Source organism: Camponotus vicinus, unplaced genomic scaffold (genome assembly GCF_025532165.1).
Source record: "Camponotus vicinus isolate PSW18456_S1 unplaced genomic scaffold, iyCamVici1.0 SCAF_3, whole genome shotgun sequence".
NCBI classification, from domain to species: Eukaryota; Metazoa; Arthropoda; class Insecta; order Hymenoptera; family Formicidae; genus Camponotus; species Camponotus vicinus.
In genome coordinates this window covers 24,787,341-24,804,454 of record NW_028141967.1, presented here as the reverse complement: position 1 = coordinate 24,804,454, position 17,114 = coordinate 24,787,341, and the positions used below count along the sequence as shown (strand labels likewise).

The 17,114-nt window shown below is 39.1% G+C and overlaps 1 protein-coding gene across 8 annotated transcripts; it reads right to left on the bottom strand.

Annotated features, from left to right (window-relative positions):
- Nucleotides 1-366: 366 nt before the first annotated feature.
- Cyst (rho guanine nucleotide exchange factor 18 cysts) lies at nt 367-16,908 on the bottom strand. 8 transcript variants are annotated; one of them, XM_083093080.1, is made up of 21 exons: nt 16,609-16,908; nt 16,241-16,415; nt 15,880-16,126; nt 15,468-15,585; nt 10,470-10,829; nt 9,775-10,229; nt 9,306-9,455; nt 9,033-9,220; nt 8,006-8,140; nt 7,284-7,359; nt 7,084-7,201; nt 6,782-6,977; nt 5,728-5,802; nt 4,326-4,382; nt 3,613-4,165; nt 3,294-3,523; nt 2,675-3,204; nt 2,377-2,579; nt 2,102-2,281; nt 1,330-2,033; nt 367-1,245 (listed from the first exon to the last, which is right to left on the bottom strand). In XM_083093080.1, the coding sequence occupies exons 2-21, from the start codon at nt 16,252-16,254 to the stop codon at nt 954-956; spliced, it is 4,881 nt and encodes a 1,626-aa protein (XP_082949206.1). In that variant the 5' UTR covers nt 16,255-16,415; nt 16,609-16,908; the 3' UTR covers nt 367-953. The 8 variants fall into 8 exon arrangements, with proteins under 8 accessions (XP_082949206.1, XP_082949208.1, XP_082949209.1 ...); XM_083093082.1 differs by having other exon boundaries at nt 15,880-16,106; nt 16,190-16,415; nt 16,609-16,907; XM_083093083.1 differs by having other exon boundaries at nt 9,823-10,229; nt 16,609-16,907.
- Between the last annotated feature and the right edge of the window lie 206 nt (nt 16,909-17,114).

Here is a 17,114-nt window from a genome sequence, read left to right as displayed (position 1 = left end):
GTATGTGTGAAAAGAAACACATACCACACGCGTACATTCGTCTTTTCATTCATAATCAATTGTACGTACACACTCATGAAAAAGTATATATGTACACATTCAATGTATATGTAACCGTAATATATATGTATTCATCTATCTTGCATATTTCAGCAAGCAGCAACAGGTTTGCTTAAAAGATTCGTCTAAAATCTTGTGTTTCTAAAATTGTCAGTCGGCTTAATAACGTAACGAGCAAGACTTTAACAAGATCGGCAGATCTACTTTGCTATTCGCCGGCCATTAATACTTTTCTCTCTCTCTCTCTCTCTCTCTCTCTCTCTCTCTTTGTCTCCCACGAGCATTTCTGATTATTATGCATAACTCTTAATAGAAATTGCGTTTTATTCTTAACGTATTTCTTTCGTCAAGGTAATTTCGTGTTTGGCATAAAAATTATATTATTGCCATCAGTTGTAGCAGTTGGAACGTAACAATTATTATTTTTTTTCCTTCTCCCAACTATACCGAGGCTAATTATTCGGATTTATTAATGATAGTATTATCATCGTGATGTGAGGATAAGATAAATTCTCGTATTGCACTCAAGTATAATCTCGACGGATGTGAAATAAAAAGATGCATGTAGAAGATGCTGTCGTAAGACGATCAAAGTAATGAGAAAAAAATGAAACACGAGAGACAATAAAAGAAGAAGGACGCAAAATGATAGGAAATTACAATGAGATTTCAAAAGCTTGTATCCGCGAAGCACCGGATAAAGTATAGACTGCATTACCGTGAGAAGTTTATGTCGAAAGTCAAAAGGACTTAACGCGACTTCGGGGCTGACTGTTCCGCGACTGGCTGCGCGGCGACGGTGTTGATGTGGAGGTTGGCGTGGTTGTACCACCAGTAGCAGCAGCGGCGCGCGACGAACGTGATGAGTGCTTGCGACCGAATCGAAAGAATCGTCAGAAAAAAATCACCTCTTCCTCCAGCGGTTGCTGTTGTTGCTGCTGCGATTGTTGCTCTGCGCTTCGTTGCTGCTGTTGTTGTTGTTGCTGCGTATACGAGACTTCGGGCGGAGAGCGAGTGATTCGAAGTGATCGATTCGACGAGTACGTGTGACTCCCGCTGCTGATTCCATGATGGTGGCTATTTCCGAGCTCCGGCGAAGAATATGCAGAGCTGGTGACGATCGCCGGACTACTGCCCGTTCTAGAGTGTCGATCTGGACTGTTATTACTCGTGGTACTGCTACTTCTATAGATTGAGAAACATAAACATGCTTATTGTGAAATATCAACGTGATATCAACGTAATATTAATGTGAAACGAGCCGATTACCTTGTATTGTTGTTACTCCCACTAGCAAGCTTTAGCGGTAATTGTTGTTTGACCGGCAAGTTGCTTTGCACTTTTTGCTGATTTGTCGCGCTAATCAGATTTAGAGGGATGCGTTTGGCTTCGGGTTGCGCTTTGCCGCGTGTGGTTTGCATCGTGTCAGTGTTTTGCGTCAAATGTGATAGATGAATCGAGCCGGTCGTGGAACTTCCGACCAACGTAACGCCCTGTCGCTCCAACGCCTCGAGCCGTCGATACAACTGATCTCGTTGCTGCGTCACATCTCGCTGTTCTGCGGCCAGTTGTTCTCTTTGTCGAGCCAGCTCGGCTCGTTCTTCCTCCAATTGGATTTTTTCCTGCTGAGAGGCGGCGCGAAACGCCGCTTTCTCTCGACAGAGTTGATCCTGCAGATTTCGCAGCTCTTCCAACTGACGATTCGGATTTGGACGATTATTGGACGATTTACCCGTGCTGCCATCCTTACACGCGGCCAATTGCGCCTGTAGACTATCAATTGTCGTCATCTGACTGCTTATTATACAAAGCAACGTATAAACATGATGAGACAAACGTATTGCCGCCCACTGCTGATCCTTGTTCGTCTCCAATTCTTCCTTTTCATCGGGATTTTCTTTCGGTAACTCGCCGAGTTTCGGAACGGGAATTACGGCGTGCAATGCGTTTGGATCACGCAGCGGATATCTCTCCTAAAAGCGTAATTAAAGTACTTGATTGCACTTTCATAATTCTATTTTTTTGCTCTGTTTTTACATACCTTATTGTGATCAAAACCGGCGAAAGTTTCGGCTCTTCGAGGCACACAAAGAGCCGGTGGAACGTAAGCTTCACTATGACGTTCACCGGCGGAACTTAAACTTCTCGATAAATTAGCACCTCCCGCGCTAAACGATAATGAGCTAGCGAGACGTGTCGCTTCTTGCACGGCTACAAATACCTATGTTAAACATAAAATTTATTTCTAGTCGTTCATACTAATAGATTAAGGATCCAATAAATAATCGCGAAATATAACTTAGAATTAACATTAACCTCTTGCCATAATTGAGTGGTATCAGTCCTCTCATTATGCACCAACCGAGTATAATCGGCGCCTTCTTTCTCAAGTTTCTCGATTCTTTCATTGTCGCTCTCGTTCCCGCTCCAAATGTTTGCGGCTTGTAAAAGTCGCATTTGCAAATTGATCTTGTCTTCAAACAGCAGCGCCTGCTCGGTATCTTTTTTTCGCAATTCGTCTGCAATGATAAATTTTTTTATTTATAAATATAATTGACACACAAAATAATAATGTTAAAAGTTATAAAGAGAGTTAGAAGAAAGCAGGACATACCGACAATTCTAAGTATATGTGATTCTTTAGCTTTGGCGATACGTTGCTTTTCTTCAACAGAAGCCAACGAGATCGAAGAGGAACGAATGTCTCGTAATTCATTACTATTTTCCATTAGCGCTTCAGTCTCATTCTCAGATTCTTGCGGGCAAGCTTCGACTGCCGATCGAATAGCTTGTATCCATAATTGCTTATCCTTTGGTTTCTGAATCTTTAGTTCAAACATCTCAGGTTCAGCCGGGTTGCTGCTTATCAGATAAATACTAGATTCCTGACGAGCTTTTTCGCGAACTAACAGTTTCTGTAACGACACTATACCGGCTTTATTGTCAGGCACGAAGAACGCGTATTTTTGATCCCTCTCAGCCAAGAAAAACAATATGTCTGAGAGAACAACCACTACGATGGCAATCATTTTTCCACGACCTTGCATCAAGTATGCAGTGCCCTCAAACTTCAAGATTCTGTTGATTATATCCGACTTTTTAAATTTGGCACCACGATATGTCACGAATGACTTCGCATCAATCCTGTGAAAATATCATCGTTTAGTTCCAAAGAGATAACTGACATCGAATAAAAAATAAGAAAACACGAAAGAAAAAAAATCGAAACTCACTTATTGTATATCTCTAATTTTCTATCTTCTCGCTCCTTATCGGCTACGCAGGCGTCTACATCAGCTAAGATCTCTTTAACGAGGACCAGTGCTTTACGTAAATCTTCACCTTCGTCTTGCACAGTGCTGGTTTTGATGAGTGGCTCGATCAGTAATGGATACTTTGTCAAACGTTGAGTAACAAAAAGTATACACTCAGGTATACCTTTCTTTTTCAATAAGGGATTCGTCTAAAAACATAGATATTTTATTTTGGATTGTACTATTCACACTAGAATCCTGCGTAAATTAAATTGTGTTGTTTATTACTAAAACATACCTGACAATATCGTACGAAGCGGGCGAAGCGAGGATCGTTACGCAAATAATATTTGTATGTCTCGACGGCGTCCCGATGACGACTACAAAATTCTCCGTACGCGCTCTTCATGCGTTGCGCGTTATCGCCTGAGAACTGCTCGATTAGAATATCGACAATCGTAGAGATTACGGGATTGGCGTTCTGGCGTTTCCGCAGTTTTTGTAGAAATCGTAGATGGATATCGATCAGATCCCGCAATCGGGGAAACATACGCTCAAGATCCGGCTGACCGAGACGAAAGTGCCGTCGCAATCCTTCCGCAAAAATCTTTTCCATCGCGAGCAGAACTAAGCAATGGTGTTTCTCCGTGAGCACAAACTCATATATATGTTCCTGTCTTTTCACCTCGCGCTCGCAATGATCGACGAGGCGCAGAGCGATGTTACGTCCGATCGCGGAGCTCCAGGAATCGGGTTCTTCCTTTCCCAACGTCAATTCGGGATCTATATCGTCGAGATCGCCTACGGTGAATTGATGAACGTCATCACCGAAATCAAATTCTTCCCATCCACTGAAATGAAAAAAAATTATTGTATTAGTTTTTTTCTTGATTCTTCAATTTTGTTAAAGCGTTATGAGATTACCGGTAATATTGCTTTGATTACGTGGGCCAAAGTTTATTATAATATCTATATATAGGAAAGAAAAAAAAAGAAAAGATATTTACAAACCTGGGAAGATCACGATGTTGCCCGCCCTCGCCATCTTTCTCTTCGTTTATCGTTTGACTGAAAGAAAGATATAGCTTTGTTTCATAAAGCACTATATGTGATTAAGGAAAAAATCTTACTCTCCCCATAAACAATGCATATAACGTTAGGTTGAATTCCAGCTTGAGAGACTCTTGAAATTAACGTATTGAGATGTCGGCCTTTTATTAAGAAGACTGAAGAATAATACGCGTTGCAAAACTGTTTTTTTAGTTTATTCTCAGACCATGTCTATACAAACCTTGCATAAGATGATATTTGACATCTTCATTTAAGCGTATGTGAATCTTCATCCAATTCTCATTATACAGTCAATATGTATATATATCCAATATATTATTAAACTATACTGCATTGTAATATAATTATTGTTGTTCGTCGCAATGCATAGCTGCGATAGAGCTAGCAGATTTAAGATAAATTCAGAGAGAGATTAAAGTCTTTGATATTAATAACAAAAAGCGCATAACCGAGAGCTTTTAAGTTCCTCCGAGTTCAGGTCGGGTGGGATACGCGTAGTAAATGCAACCACTTTCTTTCTCCACTTCTATTATATCCTACAATTTATATTTAAATTTCTCTAATTGATCAGAAATGCGGATTTATGTATGACGGGGAAATACGAAGAACATTATTTATTTTTATGTTTATTAAGTCGTAAATCCCGACCCGACCCAAAACCTCTTGACAAATTACTGCGAAAACTGTCTATATGAATGTTCAAGTATGAAGTGTCATGATGACATTGAGAAATGCAGAAACAATGAGATAAAAAAAATGTGACAAATTATCTATCTGACAGGGTTGAACTGGGTGTAAACTGTGTAGAAAGGAAAGAAGAAATAGAAATTGTATGATAACATATGTCACGAACATGTATCTATTGTATAATACATATGTGTGTTTGATGTGTATATATATATATAAAATATAATTATCACGGAGAAAATACCTTATGGACTAATACATGTGAACTTACGCGCTAGAATTTAAGAAGATTACAACGAGAAGATATGAAACACAAAATATATATAAATATATATATATATATATATATATATATATATATATATATATATATATCTCATTGTATGGACACAAATCATAGAAGAAGCAAGCACAAGATCAGAAGCACAGGCAGGGCAAAGATATGATGTTTCTTCCGATTATACAATATGAAGATTTGATTACCGTGTGGACAGATTCGAAGACGATATGTGTATATGTGTGCGAGAAAAAAATCGAGGAACGAGAGACGCGCGCCTTTTTACTAGACGCGTGTAAGAATAACACACGAACAGAAACGAACGAAACGCTTTCGGAACAGAATACAGGAGGAACACATCAGATATCAGAGACTTACTTGACTCCAAGCTTAGTAGCGACTCGCCGCCAAGGGCTGTAGCTTGACATGGTTTTCTTGTGGCTGTTAATTTCCCTTTAATCGTCGTACAATCGATCGGTTTGCACGTGGTTGCACGAGGGAGAATGCACGGGAGAAGGAAAAAGCACATAACTGTATTAGGGCAACTTCATTTCGCCTGTCAGGCTGTTTTTCCTCCATTTTTCTTGTTAATTTTTTTTCTTTTCGATTTTATGCGTCGATCTATCTTAACGAATCGTTCCCCATATGCAAGCGATTTTTATTCGTCAATAGATAACCTTGTGTTCTTTTATCACAAACGCAACATGACGTTAAAATTAAAATTAAAAAACCAAATAATCCTCAAAATTACCAAGTCAATGTGCTATCGTTATTATTTCTCGTTGTTGTGTAATTAATAATGTAAGTATAATATCAATCGTTAGTATTATTTCAGGTATAGTTTGTGTAGTAAACGAAAAACTAGCTGAGGTAGTCTGAGCATATGATATTCTGTATAAGTAATACGTATAATATGTAAATAATATTATCAGTCAAAATGTAGGCGGCACGAGGCTGAACGCGCTAAAGCTTGCCGTACTATTGATGTTGCTAAACTGCAAAATTAACGAAGAAATAAGCTTCTGAGCCAGCCAAAGCCTCGGAGTAACAAACACACGCACAACTCTTTAGTTTAAGGCTTCTCAAACATTTTTCACATATATGTTATATATACTACCTACTATATATATATTAAATACAATTAAATAAATAAAAAATATTTTTTATACTCAATCAATAAAATTATTAAATATATCTTCTTTCTCGCCTAAAAATATATATGAAATGAAACAATGAATCCTAATCTGTCAATTGGAAAAAAAAACACGATCCGAGTTACTCATTACTCGTTTCGCACGAGTATAAGAGGAGTTTATTATAAACTCCGAGCTTAGGCCCAGCGCCATGCCATTTGCGTGCGAATCTTGAACCACAGATACGCAGATCCAATGCAAAAGATGTATAATTTTATCATCGATGAAACTTATATTACCTTCCGCTTCCGGATGACGCTGGCAGAGGCAACGATGTCGTGGAACCGCGTTTGTTAATGCTGTTATTACTTGAAATTGTGGAAACGCTCGACAAAGACTTTGATGTGGATTTGCTGGAGTGATGTTTAGACTTGATACATTCCAGCATCAATTGATCCTTGCAGCTTTGGCTTTGATGAACCGATGCTCCGCAAACTAATTTAATAATAAAAATAAATTAAGATATAATTTTTACATAAGTTAATTATTCATAAAAGGCGAGATAATCGCGCATTTAACTTGAAATAAATAGTTCTCTTACTATCGCAATGAAGGAGCGGCTTATTCGTCGAATGTTTCATACAAACGTCACACAGTAGGCTTCCTTGAGATCCTATCGTCAACGTTACCCACAGATGACTCTTTTTGCCGCTTTTATCCTAAAATGAAATTTTAGTACAGTAGATTCATCAAAATGTTTTTATTAGATATATCACGTAACTGGATTTAGTTATCCTTTACCTTCTTTTTGCGAAAGAAGAGGGAACCGCGCTTTCTTCTAGTCTTTTCGGAATGATGATCATCGTATGCAGTACCACTGAAAAATTAGCATAAATGTCGACATTGTTCGATTTCAAATAAGACGTTTAATTAAAATCGTATCTTGTTATATGTGATCAGCAGTGCAACTATAAAAGCATTTCGATCCAATTAGCTTATTATGAGATATAAAAGTATATATGTGTGTATAGCCGCTGTGCAATCAAAACTACGTGTTCAAAAAGAAATGTGTAGCATGCACGAGCTATGTGTGACATAGCAATTTTCATAGATTGGCATTTAAAAAATTCAATAATTTTTAATGAGTCTTAAGTGACATTAAACTGCCATGAAACATTATATGTATTTATATATATATAGTGTGTGTGTGAATGTGTGTGTGTATATACACACAAATTCCAATCTTGTAGGCCATAATTAAGAGCCATAAATGAGATACATAAATATGTAGAAATGTATGTTAATTTAAAGTAATAAATGTATCTAGATTCATCTATGTTTGGTTTCGCAGTTGTAATGCAACTGTAGACTCTCTTTCTATTTGTGGTTGTTAAAATTGATCGATTGGCGGCAAACCGGCGTACAAACCATTTCCATCAGAGACATTAAAAATATATTTGCAATATCATAAATAATTCGGTTGAATATATATGAAGATTTTTAAGGCATCAAATTTTACTCACTCGGTCAAAAGCTCGTCAAGGGATATCTGGACACTCGGAGTGCCCTCCCGCTCTTCGTGGAATTCGTGGCTGTGTGGTGTATGAAGATCCTCAGTTTCTGTCTCACTCCCGCTACCCTTTTCGTTTCTTTCACGGCTGTTTCATGCAGGATTGTATAGCAAATTTTCAAGTACAAACGCAAACTATATATAAGCAACTATCGTGTAAAATAAAATATTATAGTCGAAATATTCTCCGATACTATGTTGCAGAAGAGCACATTGATATAATATTTGAAATAGCAAACTGCTTGCGTTTAAGAAAAATGGTAAATGTTTAGCAAATGTGTTTGTCAAGAAAAAGAGAAAGAAATATAAATTATTACTTTTACTACTACTATTACTACTTGCAGATCAATAATGAATATATTATTATTATTTGTTTATTATTTTGATCTCTCATAGACAATGAAAATTTCAAGATATTAGTTATATTAATAAATAATATAACATTCTTTTGCGTTCATGTTTCATGTGGCTTACGGCAAAATGACACGCGAGCAGTCATGCTAAGAGATTTATATAATGCAGAATGTTTTAAAGATTCATTCATGAATGTAGACATCTCTGAGAAAAAGAGAGAAATAGAAAGAAACATCTCCATTCTACTAGTTTATAAAAGTTCATGCACGGACACACGTCTGTGTTTATTTTTGAAATAAGTTTCTACTTGTGCGAAAAATTGAAAAATCTCAAAAAAGAAAAAAATTAGACAAAATATATACGCGTGAAAATACATATACACACATGGATGCCTATGCACGCATGAATTTATAATACGCGCGAAATATGTGCATAGCTTTTTTGTGCGTTAATTTATAACAAGATCACAAGCTAGATTACGATTGTTTGAAAAAGCTTAAAAGCATTTTTGTTCTTGTTTAAAAGAGACATGATCTTCAATGGTAGAAAATACATGTAATTTCTAAGATGTTTTTTCATTATCGATCTAGCTATGCGATCTTCAATCATTCGCATAATAGACTTACGCTGCGAGTGAAGGCGTCGTCCGAGTTCCGGTTTCGGCTAAATGTGCGTGAACTTGCGGTGTAACAATCGAGGGCGTCGATATGGATTTCTGAAGAGGTAAACGCGAACCAGTCAGCCCTGGCATTAAACTGCTACTTTCTGCTAACCTCTGACTACCCCTCTTTGTGACTATCTTCTGATATTCACTCTGTCAAAGAAAAATTCGCTATGTAGTATGCCTGTGCACGAGAAAGAGGGAATCGCGTCCCTCGAAGGGGATCTCTGAAATTTACCTGTACAAGATCAGCTTCGTTCAGCGAGTGAGTGCTCGTTTGTGACCTGCATGCCCGATTGCCTACGCTTACCGGTCCAGCACACGGTTTTCCATCTAATTCTAGCTCGTTTTCGCTGTCTAGGCTACTTAAACTAATGCTGCGTTGTCGCTGAAACGAGTAAATGGGGTACGTTGTGATTGTGTGGCGAGCATTAGAGCGGCGGCCTTGGCGGGAAACGTATAATGCGCAAGCAACCAGAGCCATGCCACCATTGTAAAGCGAGAGTGTCAAGAGTGACCGGGCATTTAAGACCGATATAATTTCGACGAGTTCAGATCTCGATGCTACGCAGAATATGCGCGCGAAGATGAGAAATTTTTATATTTCTTAAATAAGAGAAAAAAATGCGCATGCATTACATAAAAATAATGACAAAATATTCTTTTGCGTAGCATCAAAATCCTGCGGCATCGAAACTTGAACTCACCGAGATCGGATCGTGCCCTGGTTTCAACAAATAACGGACGATATTAACCATATTTTGGGCCTGCAGATGATTCTGAGAGTATCGACGGTTACCACGCCGGCTCTCCTCCAGATCTTCCAGATCTCCGGTCCAGCTGCGTCGCCTGTCTATACTCTGCGACTGTTGCGTGCGAGCGCGACTGCCCGCCGACGGGAAATGCGTCGGGGAACTGTTGGTGGAGCAATTGGCGAGAAAGAGGTCTGGATCGGAGCCAGTGTCATGGTGATGATTGTTACCGGAACGAGACGCGAGCTCGGCGGTGATCAGCGGACACAGGGACGGGCAGGAGGAAGTCAATCTTTGCGGAGCGTCGGAGTTGTTGGACACGCGAATGTGGTACCCCAAAGTGCCCAACGTAAGGTCTCGCATACGCTGAATGCAATCGTGGATCTCGTGCAGCTGTTGCAAGTTTTCTTCTATGAAAAAATAAACCGTGTTGCAATTCGTTAAATCGTATTGAATTAAAAATACTCGCTTGTGATTTAGAAAAAGGATAATCGAAACTTTATTTCTATAATTTTTATGTAAATTATTTTATTTTTTTAGTATTCATATTGTGTAACTCGTTAAATGAATAAAACAAGAACATAATATCTTGATACATCAAATTTCAATTTTATTTCTTGTATTTTCTGCGAAAGCTCGTGAAGCGTTACCTAGAACCGGATAGTTCTTCGCCAGACCAGGTGAGTGCGGTGTGACGCTAATGATAGGTACCAGAGGATTAGGCTGGGTTTGTATATTAGTGCCGAGTGCGAGCAACGGATGTTGTTGCTGCTGTTGTTGCTGCCGCTGGTACTGCTGTTCCTCGCCGCTCTCGGACATGACGATCGATGCTTTATCGGTATTGTCTTTGGTGATGTAGCCAATCCCCGTGACTATGCTGCCGTGCAAACTCAGGCCGCGCAGATCTCCATTAATGATGGGTGGTACGCGATCGCAGTCGGAGTGCGATGAGCCAAGGTAATCGGTTATTACATCCTCCTCGCTATCCTCGCCGCTGTTCGGACACTCGTCTGCAAGCATACACAACGCTCCTGTCTGACAAGTGTTTATCTTTAAGATCAGCAAGTGATATCGTCGCCATCGTCCCTGTATTAACTGCGTTAATTTAAAAAGATTATGCTCCGGGAAGAACTGGACTCTACTACTAGACTCCTTCGTTCTATTAGCGTGCTCAACGAGGGACATGGGTGCTACATTTTTCGTCGCTCGATAGCGGAAGCGCGCGGTGCGGTAGAGGGATAGTGTAAAAAGAGCAAAGTAATTTATTGGCGCGATGTATAAGCGAGTCGTGTGTAATCGGAGGGAGAGTTCCAAAGCGCGATACCGGAAAACCGATATCTAAACGTCATCCTCCTCGCGCCGCCTCACTATTGACTCACTGGGCTTGGGAACAAACGAGCGACTCTGTGACAATCGCCGGCCCCCGCGACGGCGTCATCTCCACGGACTCCGGCTCCTCTCTCTCTCTCTCTCTCTCTCTCTTTCTCTTGGATACCGCATAAAGGCATATTCAATGGAAATCAGGTCAAATCACGTATTCCACTAACGACAACTCGCGTCCCGCTTAAGTAAGCGGATAACGTAACATCGCCCTCTCGAGGACTTTCCGACGTGTTTTCGAAACGAGCTTTCTCTCTCCGAGTTGACAATATCATCGAGTACTAAGGTCAAACCAGACACCAAATCGGGCAATCGAACGCGAATGTTGAATGTTAAAGATCTCACAGCGACGTGGAAACGTGAAATCGGAAAAGAACCGACATCAATTCATCAGTTGTTTATTCTCAACTGCATGCGACTCGAACAATCTCTCGCATTCTCTCGTTCGTGAGAAACAACCCAGAAAACTGTAACGTAACGCGTCGCATAATAAGACTAAGGTAAGGTACTACAAGGTTCGATTCGACTCGCGCTGCAGCCGCTGCGGTTCTTAATTTTGACGTAAGCAGGATGTATGCTATAATTCCCGCGACGCGTTAATAATGTCGACGTTCTTTACGCGCGTTGCCGATGCTGCCAGTTGTAGCTTGCGTAGGCTTTCCCACGGATTTCTCTGTTCTCTCTCTATCGTAGGCCGCACAGTCTCGCGTGTACCAGGCCTCCCTTCTCAGAGGAGGCTCTTTCTTCGCGAACTTCTCTCGCAATATAAAATCGCGACGACGGATTTCATCGTCGTCGTCCGACTGGACTTCTCGACGAAAACCTTAAGACGGATGCGCGCGAGAGAGATAATAGCGTACCGTGGCCGGAGCGACTTTTCCGGGTGGAAAGGGGCTGACAGACTGTTGCTTTTCCCCCTGTGTAGCTCCCGGAGCGCGAATTGATCCGCTGGTCCGTGCGCGCCACCCCGCCGCCTCCGGGCACCCCCGCGACCCTACGACTCGCCACCGCCAACCTTCAACTCGCGCTGCTTCCACCACCACCTCCGCTATTGGCATCAGCGCAGCGGCATGTTTGTTAGATTTGTATCTTTCCATCCCTTGCCAAGTGTGGTCCGATACGAATCTTTAACTGCCGCCTCCGGATCCGACCTCCTCGGCTTTTCACTTCCTCTCGTAGACAGTAATCTTCCGCTTTTTCGGAAATTTTATCAGGCCATCGCCTTCGTGGAAACTCTGTTGAGATATAAAACGCTCTGAATATCTTTATGAATAAACGAATAGTTTCATCAATATTGATTAACTTGGATTCAAGTTCAAATCTGTATCCGTTTCTCACTTTCTACAAATAGAATTAGAAGGAGACGAAGAGAGAATTATAGTTGAAGGTTGCGATCGATTGATATCATTGAATTCGTTAATTCAAAAATTTCACATTAGCATTCTACTAACAATAAGATAAAATCTATTGGGAAATAATTCTTTTCTCTTTGTTTGCAATATTAAAACTTTAATCTGAGCTTTAATTAGAGCTCTTCAATCTTCAGTTATTTATAACTTGTAAGTAACTTATAAGTTAAAGTTTATAAAAGAACTTTGGATGCCTCGATATTAAAGCGATTTTATGTTTCGTTTAAACTTGAATATTACTTTAAAGATGATTTTCGAGATATCACATGTAAAAGTCCATGAAGTAGAAGCGAAAATTCTGCATGAAAATTATTATTATTATTATATATTATTTTATTGATTTTACTAATTAAACGCAATTATGTCCCAATCGGTTTATATATATATGTATATCTACATGGAACTAATAACTGCAATATGAAATAATATCAGAGAATGTGGTTTAATATATATATTTAATAATATATATTTAATATATATATTTAATATATAATTTTTTTAAATGTTTTGAAATTAAAGGACCCCGCGGAATCCTTATGGAAAATGGCTTTCGGTCAAATGTTTCGAAACTTTGCAAAAAGATAGTTCTCAACATGTAGATTAAAAGTGTCCATGGGCATGAAGCTCTAAAAATTCGAGATTTTCAGCTACAGACACTATCTGTAGGCTCTTTTTGTACTAATATTTTATGTCTCTAAATGCAAGGTATAACGAAGAAAAGAAAAGAGAGGCACGTGTCTTGCATTTCTAAACGCATTAAATAATTAAATACTTGATTTTATCTCACAATAAAACTCTCTCCATCTGTTTCAATATTTACGTCTTCAATACATCATATTTCTCCATCTGACAGTTCTTTATCAATTTGCCGCGAAAACGTTTCCCCGCAGCTAGTAACAAGCTTCGACGATATAAACAGCAATCCTTCGACAACGGCGTCGGTTACCAGGAAATGATCCGGGAGAAAGAGACAGACAGATGTAATTGTGTTACTCCAGCTGGCATTTGAATGTAGGCCGCGGTGACTCCAACTTGATATTATCAGCATTATTAAATATTCTGGTAGTAATGATTTTCGTTGGGGTAGCCCGTAACGATCGGCCCCCCTTCATCCCGAGAGAAAGAGAGAGGCTAGAGAGAGAGCTTCTCAGCGACGAGAGCGTCGGATCGTCAGTATTCGATACGGCGATACTTATTGGCTTGCACGTGGAGAGAAGCCTTTTAGCGCTCGCAAAGTAATTATCTTGCAAATGATGGTACGAAATTCCACGCTCGCGCTAAGAAATAATAACTGGAGTACACAAATTTTCCTGAAGAAACTTTCGGTATCTCGTGGCTTTTAAATGATGCATTAAAAACGAGTGTATAAACCAAGATTGGGATTAAGATTCTTTTGATTTTCCTTTTTTTTTCTTCCTCTTAATAAAATAATGATCGGTCGCGCTGCGAAAAAATTAAGTGTATTATTTTTGTTGCAGTGTATATTAAGTGCAGAACTATTGTTAATTTTTAGATACACATGGAATGGAATTCTCACGATAGAATATCGCAGTAAGCGTTTTATCGCACCATTTAACGTTAAACTCGCTTTAATGTCGTTTTAATGGATGAGTTAAACACAGGGGAAAATTTGCAGATTAGATTCCTCTAATGTCTTTGCTCACGTGCAGAAACATAATACGAATATATATATATATATATATATATATATATATATATATATATATATAATATAATATAATATAATATAATAAGGAAACTTCTGCAGTGTGTGTTATGCTTGAAGTGATTTCTAAAATATTTAAAGACTAAAAAGCACTCTGAAATTAGTGATCTATAAATGTATACATAATACAATATAATGCAAATATTATATTTACATTTATAGATCATAATTCAATAATGCAAAATCGCTTGTAAAAATTTAAAGACTAAAAAGCACTCTGAAATTAATGATCTATAAATGTATACATAATACAATATAATGCAAATATTATATTTACATTTATAGATCATAATTCAATAATGCAAAATCGCTTGTAAAAATTTTTCTATTTAAATGATACATATTTCTATTCTATTTATGTGATGTTAAGAAATATTATAATATAAAATTAATGTATACTATTGTATGTCTTAAATATTTTCCAGAATATAGAGAAAGTGTGCATGTATGTTGCTCCTCTACTTGTTTCATGGTATTGATTACTTCAAGAATATTCTTTTGTTTCTGTTCCGACATAAATAGCAATGATACATATATGCACCAAACATATCAGGGTTGCTACTGCATGAGATTATTCCAATCCAATACATACTGGTACATTTATTTCTCCTAAGATTCTATCTAGTATTCATTTGTACTTTTCAAAAACAATAAAACTAGTATTTTTCTTTTTACAAAAATTCATTCAATTCAATAGCAAGTAATTCCAACAAGAAATACTGTACGTACAATGTTTTATTTTAAAACTATGATGTAATCATTGTTAGAGATTATTCCTATCAGCCTTTAAAATATAAACTATTGGAAACTTTTCCAACAGATATTTAAATATTTTTTCTCTACAAATATTTGTCTTTTTTTCAATAAATTTCACAGTTAGTTTTTTAAATATTTAATATATAAAAAATCCACATATATATATTATTTAATAACAATCGTCTAGGTACACCGCGTATGTCGCGAAATAAACATAAAACTGCACATGGATATAAAAATAAATATAGTCTAGTTCCATTTGCGACAAACACGCATTGTACCTACACGCCTACACAACAAACGGCCCGTCCACGCACTTTCCTGTGACAGACGGAGAAAGGCGAGTCGAGCATACAAATGTGCGGCGAAAGACTCACCAGAGGAAAACGGGGCGAGCACCTCCTGCCGCTTCTCCATCGCTCCTCGCGTCCCTCGCTCGTTCTCGATCTTCCTCGACGACCGCACGTAGACTGCAAACAGTCGGAAAAGTCTCACCTGGGGAGGAGTTGAGCGACGTTGAAGCGAAATCGGAGCGCGTTTCTTCGCGTCGTCTCGGGGAACAACGTCGCTGCCTCGAGCGGCGATTTTCCCCGCGCGAGAGCGAAATCTCACGTGCGAGATTCAAAATCGCGAGGAGAGAAGGAAGGACCGACAATCGCGCGCGCGCGCGCGGACGCCAACTCGGGAATCGGCGCTCGAGGGAGAGCGCGCTTTGTACTCGCGCACTTTGTTGGAGGAGGGTGCCGTCGTACTTTTTATTGACAGGTGGATCGCGCGGAAAATACGTACCCCGGAGAGAGGCGGTGCGGTTCTATCGCGCCATTTAGCTGCGTCCGCGCACGTTTCACGGGCGTTATTTACTCCGTCTCGTCTCCGATACGGGACTCGGTTCAATAGCACGGGCTGGTGCTGGTAACGCAGGCCCACCGTCAACGACACGACCAAGGCACGTCGACCATTTTGTACTGCAGTGTCGCAGTGCCGTATTAGTTTATTATGCACGCCATTCCTGGGGTCTGCAAGAGAGGTGCCCCCTCTTAGAAAAAAAATTCCCAACGCCGTTAAATTATTTAATGTTATTTGTATGACGCTTACATACCTACAAAAGAAGATTGCATAAATGATGGACGTTGAAAAAAAGCAGTCTTACGGCTGGCTCTTCATCTTCAGTTGCGGTTTTTTTTTTCCTTTCTTCTTCCTCTCCAAGCTCGTTTGAACATTGGTGCGCTCATTTGTTGTAAATGCGGAAAAAAGTACGTTTCAAACGAGCAGATTTGTTAATTAAACTTTGCCAAGGTTCGCTTAATCATCTTGGTCCGACGTTTCTTTAAAAGAGACAGAGAATTAGGCGAACAAAGAAAGTGCGTGCGAGAAAGACGAAGAGGGATTTACATTTGTGTCTCAAATCGAATGTTGGGCGAGAAAAAAAATTGTAGAAAATTCTAGACAAATGTTGGAAGAAACAGATATTGATACGTCACGATATAAAATAATACGTTTAATTCATTTCGATCATACCTTGTTTTGCATTTAGAAGTAGTAATTGAAGCAGTAATGCAACTAATGAGCGGAATAAAGGAAAGTGTAAAGAGACACAAGGAAAAAAAAATCAGGAATCTACAGGATGGCCACAAATTTGCGCTCATGTTCCACGTAGCGAGATTCTTCGATTGGAGTAAAACAGCTGACGAGGAAATATGTTGCACGCTTTCCAATATTTAACCAGCAAAAAGTTCTCCACAATAATGCGAAAACTATCCTGGTAAATTGTGTATTCTTCAAAATGAAACAAGTTCAATAAACAAACGATTGGAATGAATCAAGTCCAGCGGGTAAACAGTTTTTTTCTCGTCTTCTCGTCCCTCGATAGTTGGCTGTACTGGAATGCTAGAAATGCGTTCAAAAATTACCCATCAAAATAGGCTGCATCAGCGACTCAACCGCTAAGTAGCAATCGAACGTGATTGGTTTCTACTTTCAGTTCCGACCAATCAGCGTCAAATTACATCGGAAAATCTAGTAAT

Bases quoted from the DNA above. Each gene is read 5' to 3' on its own strand.
- Cyst (XM_083093080.1), bottom strand. The intron at 7,202-7,283 runs GTAAAGGATAAC...ATTTCATTTTAG, and splicing joins TCTTCTTTCGCAAAAAGAAG to GATAAAAGCGGCAAAAAGAG. The intron at 3,205-3,293 runs GTGAGTTTCGAT...ATATTTTCACAG, and splicing joins AAATTAGAGATATACAATAA to GATTGATGCGAAGTCATTCG.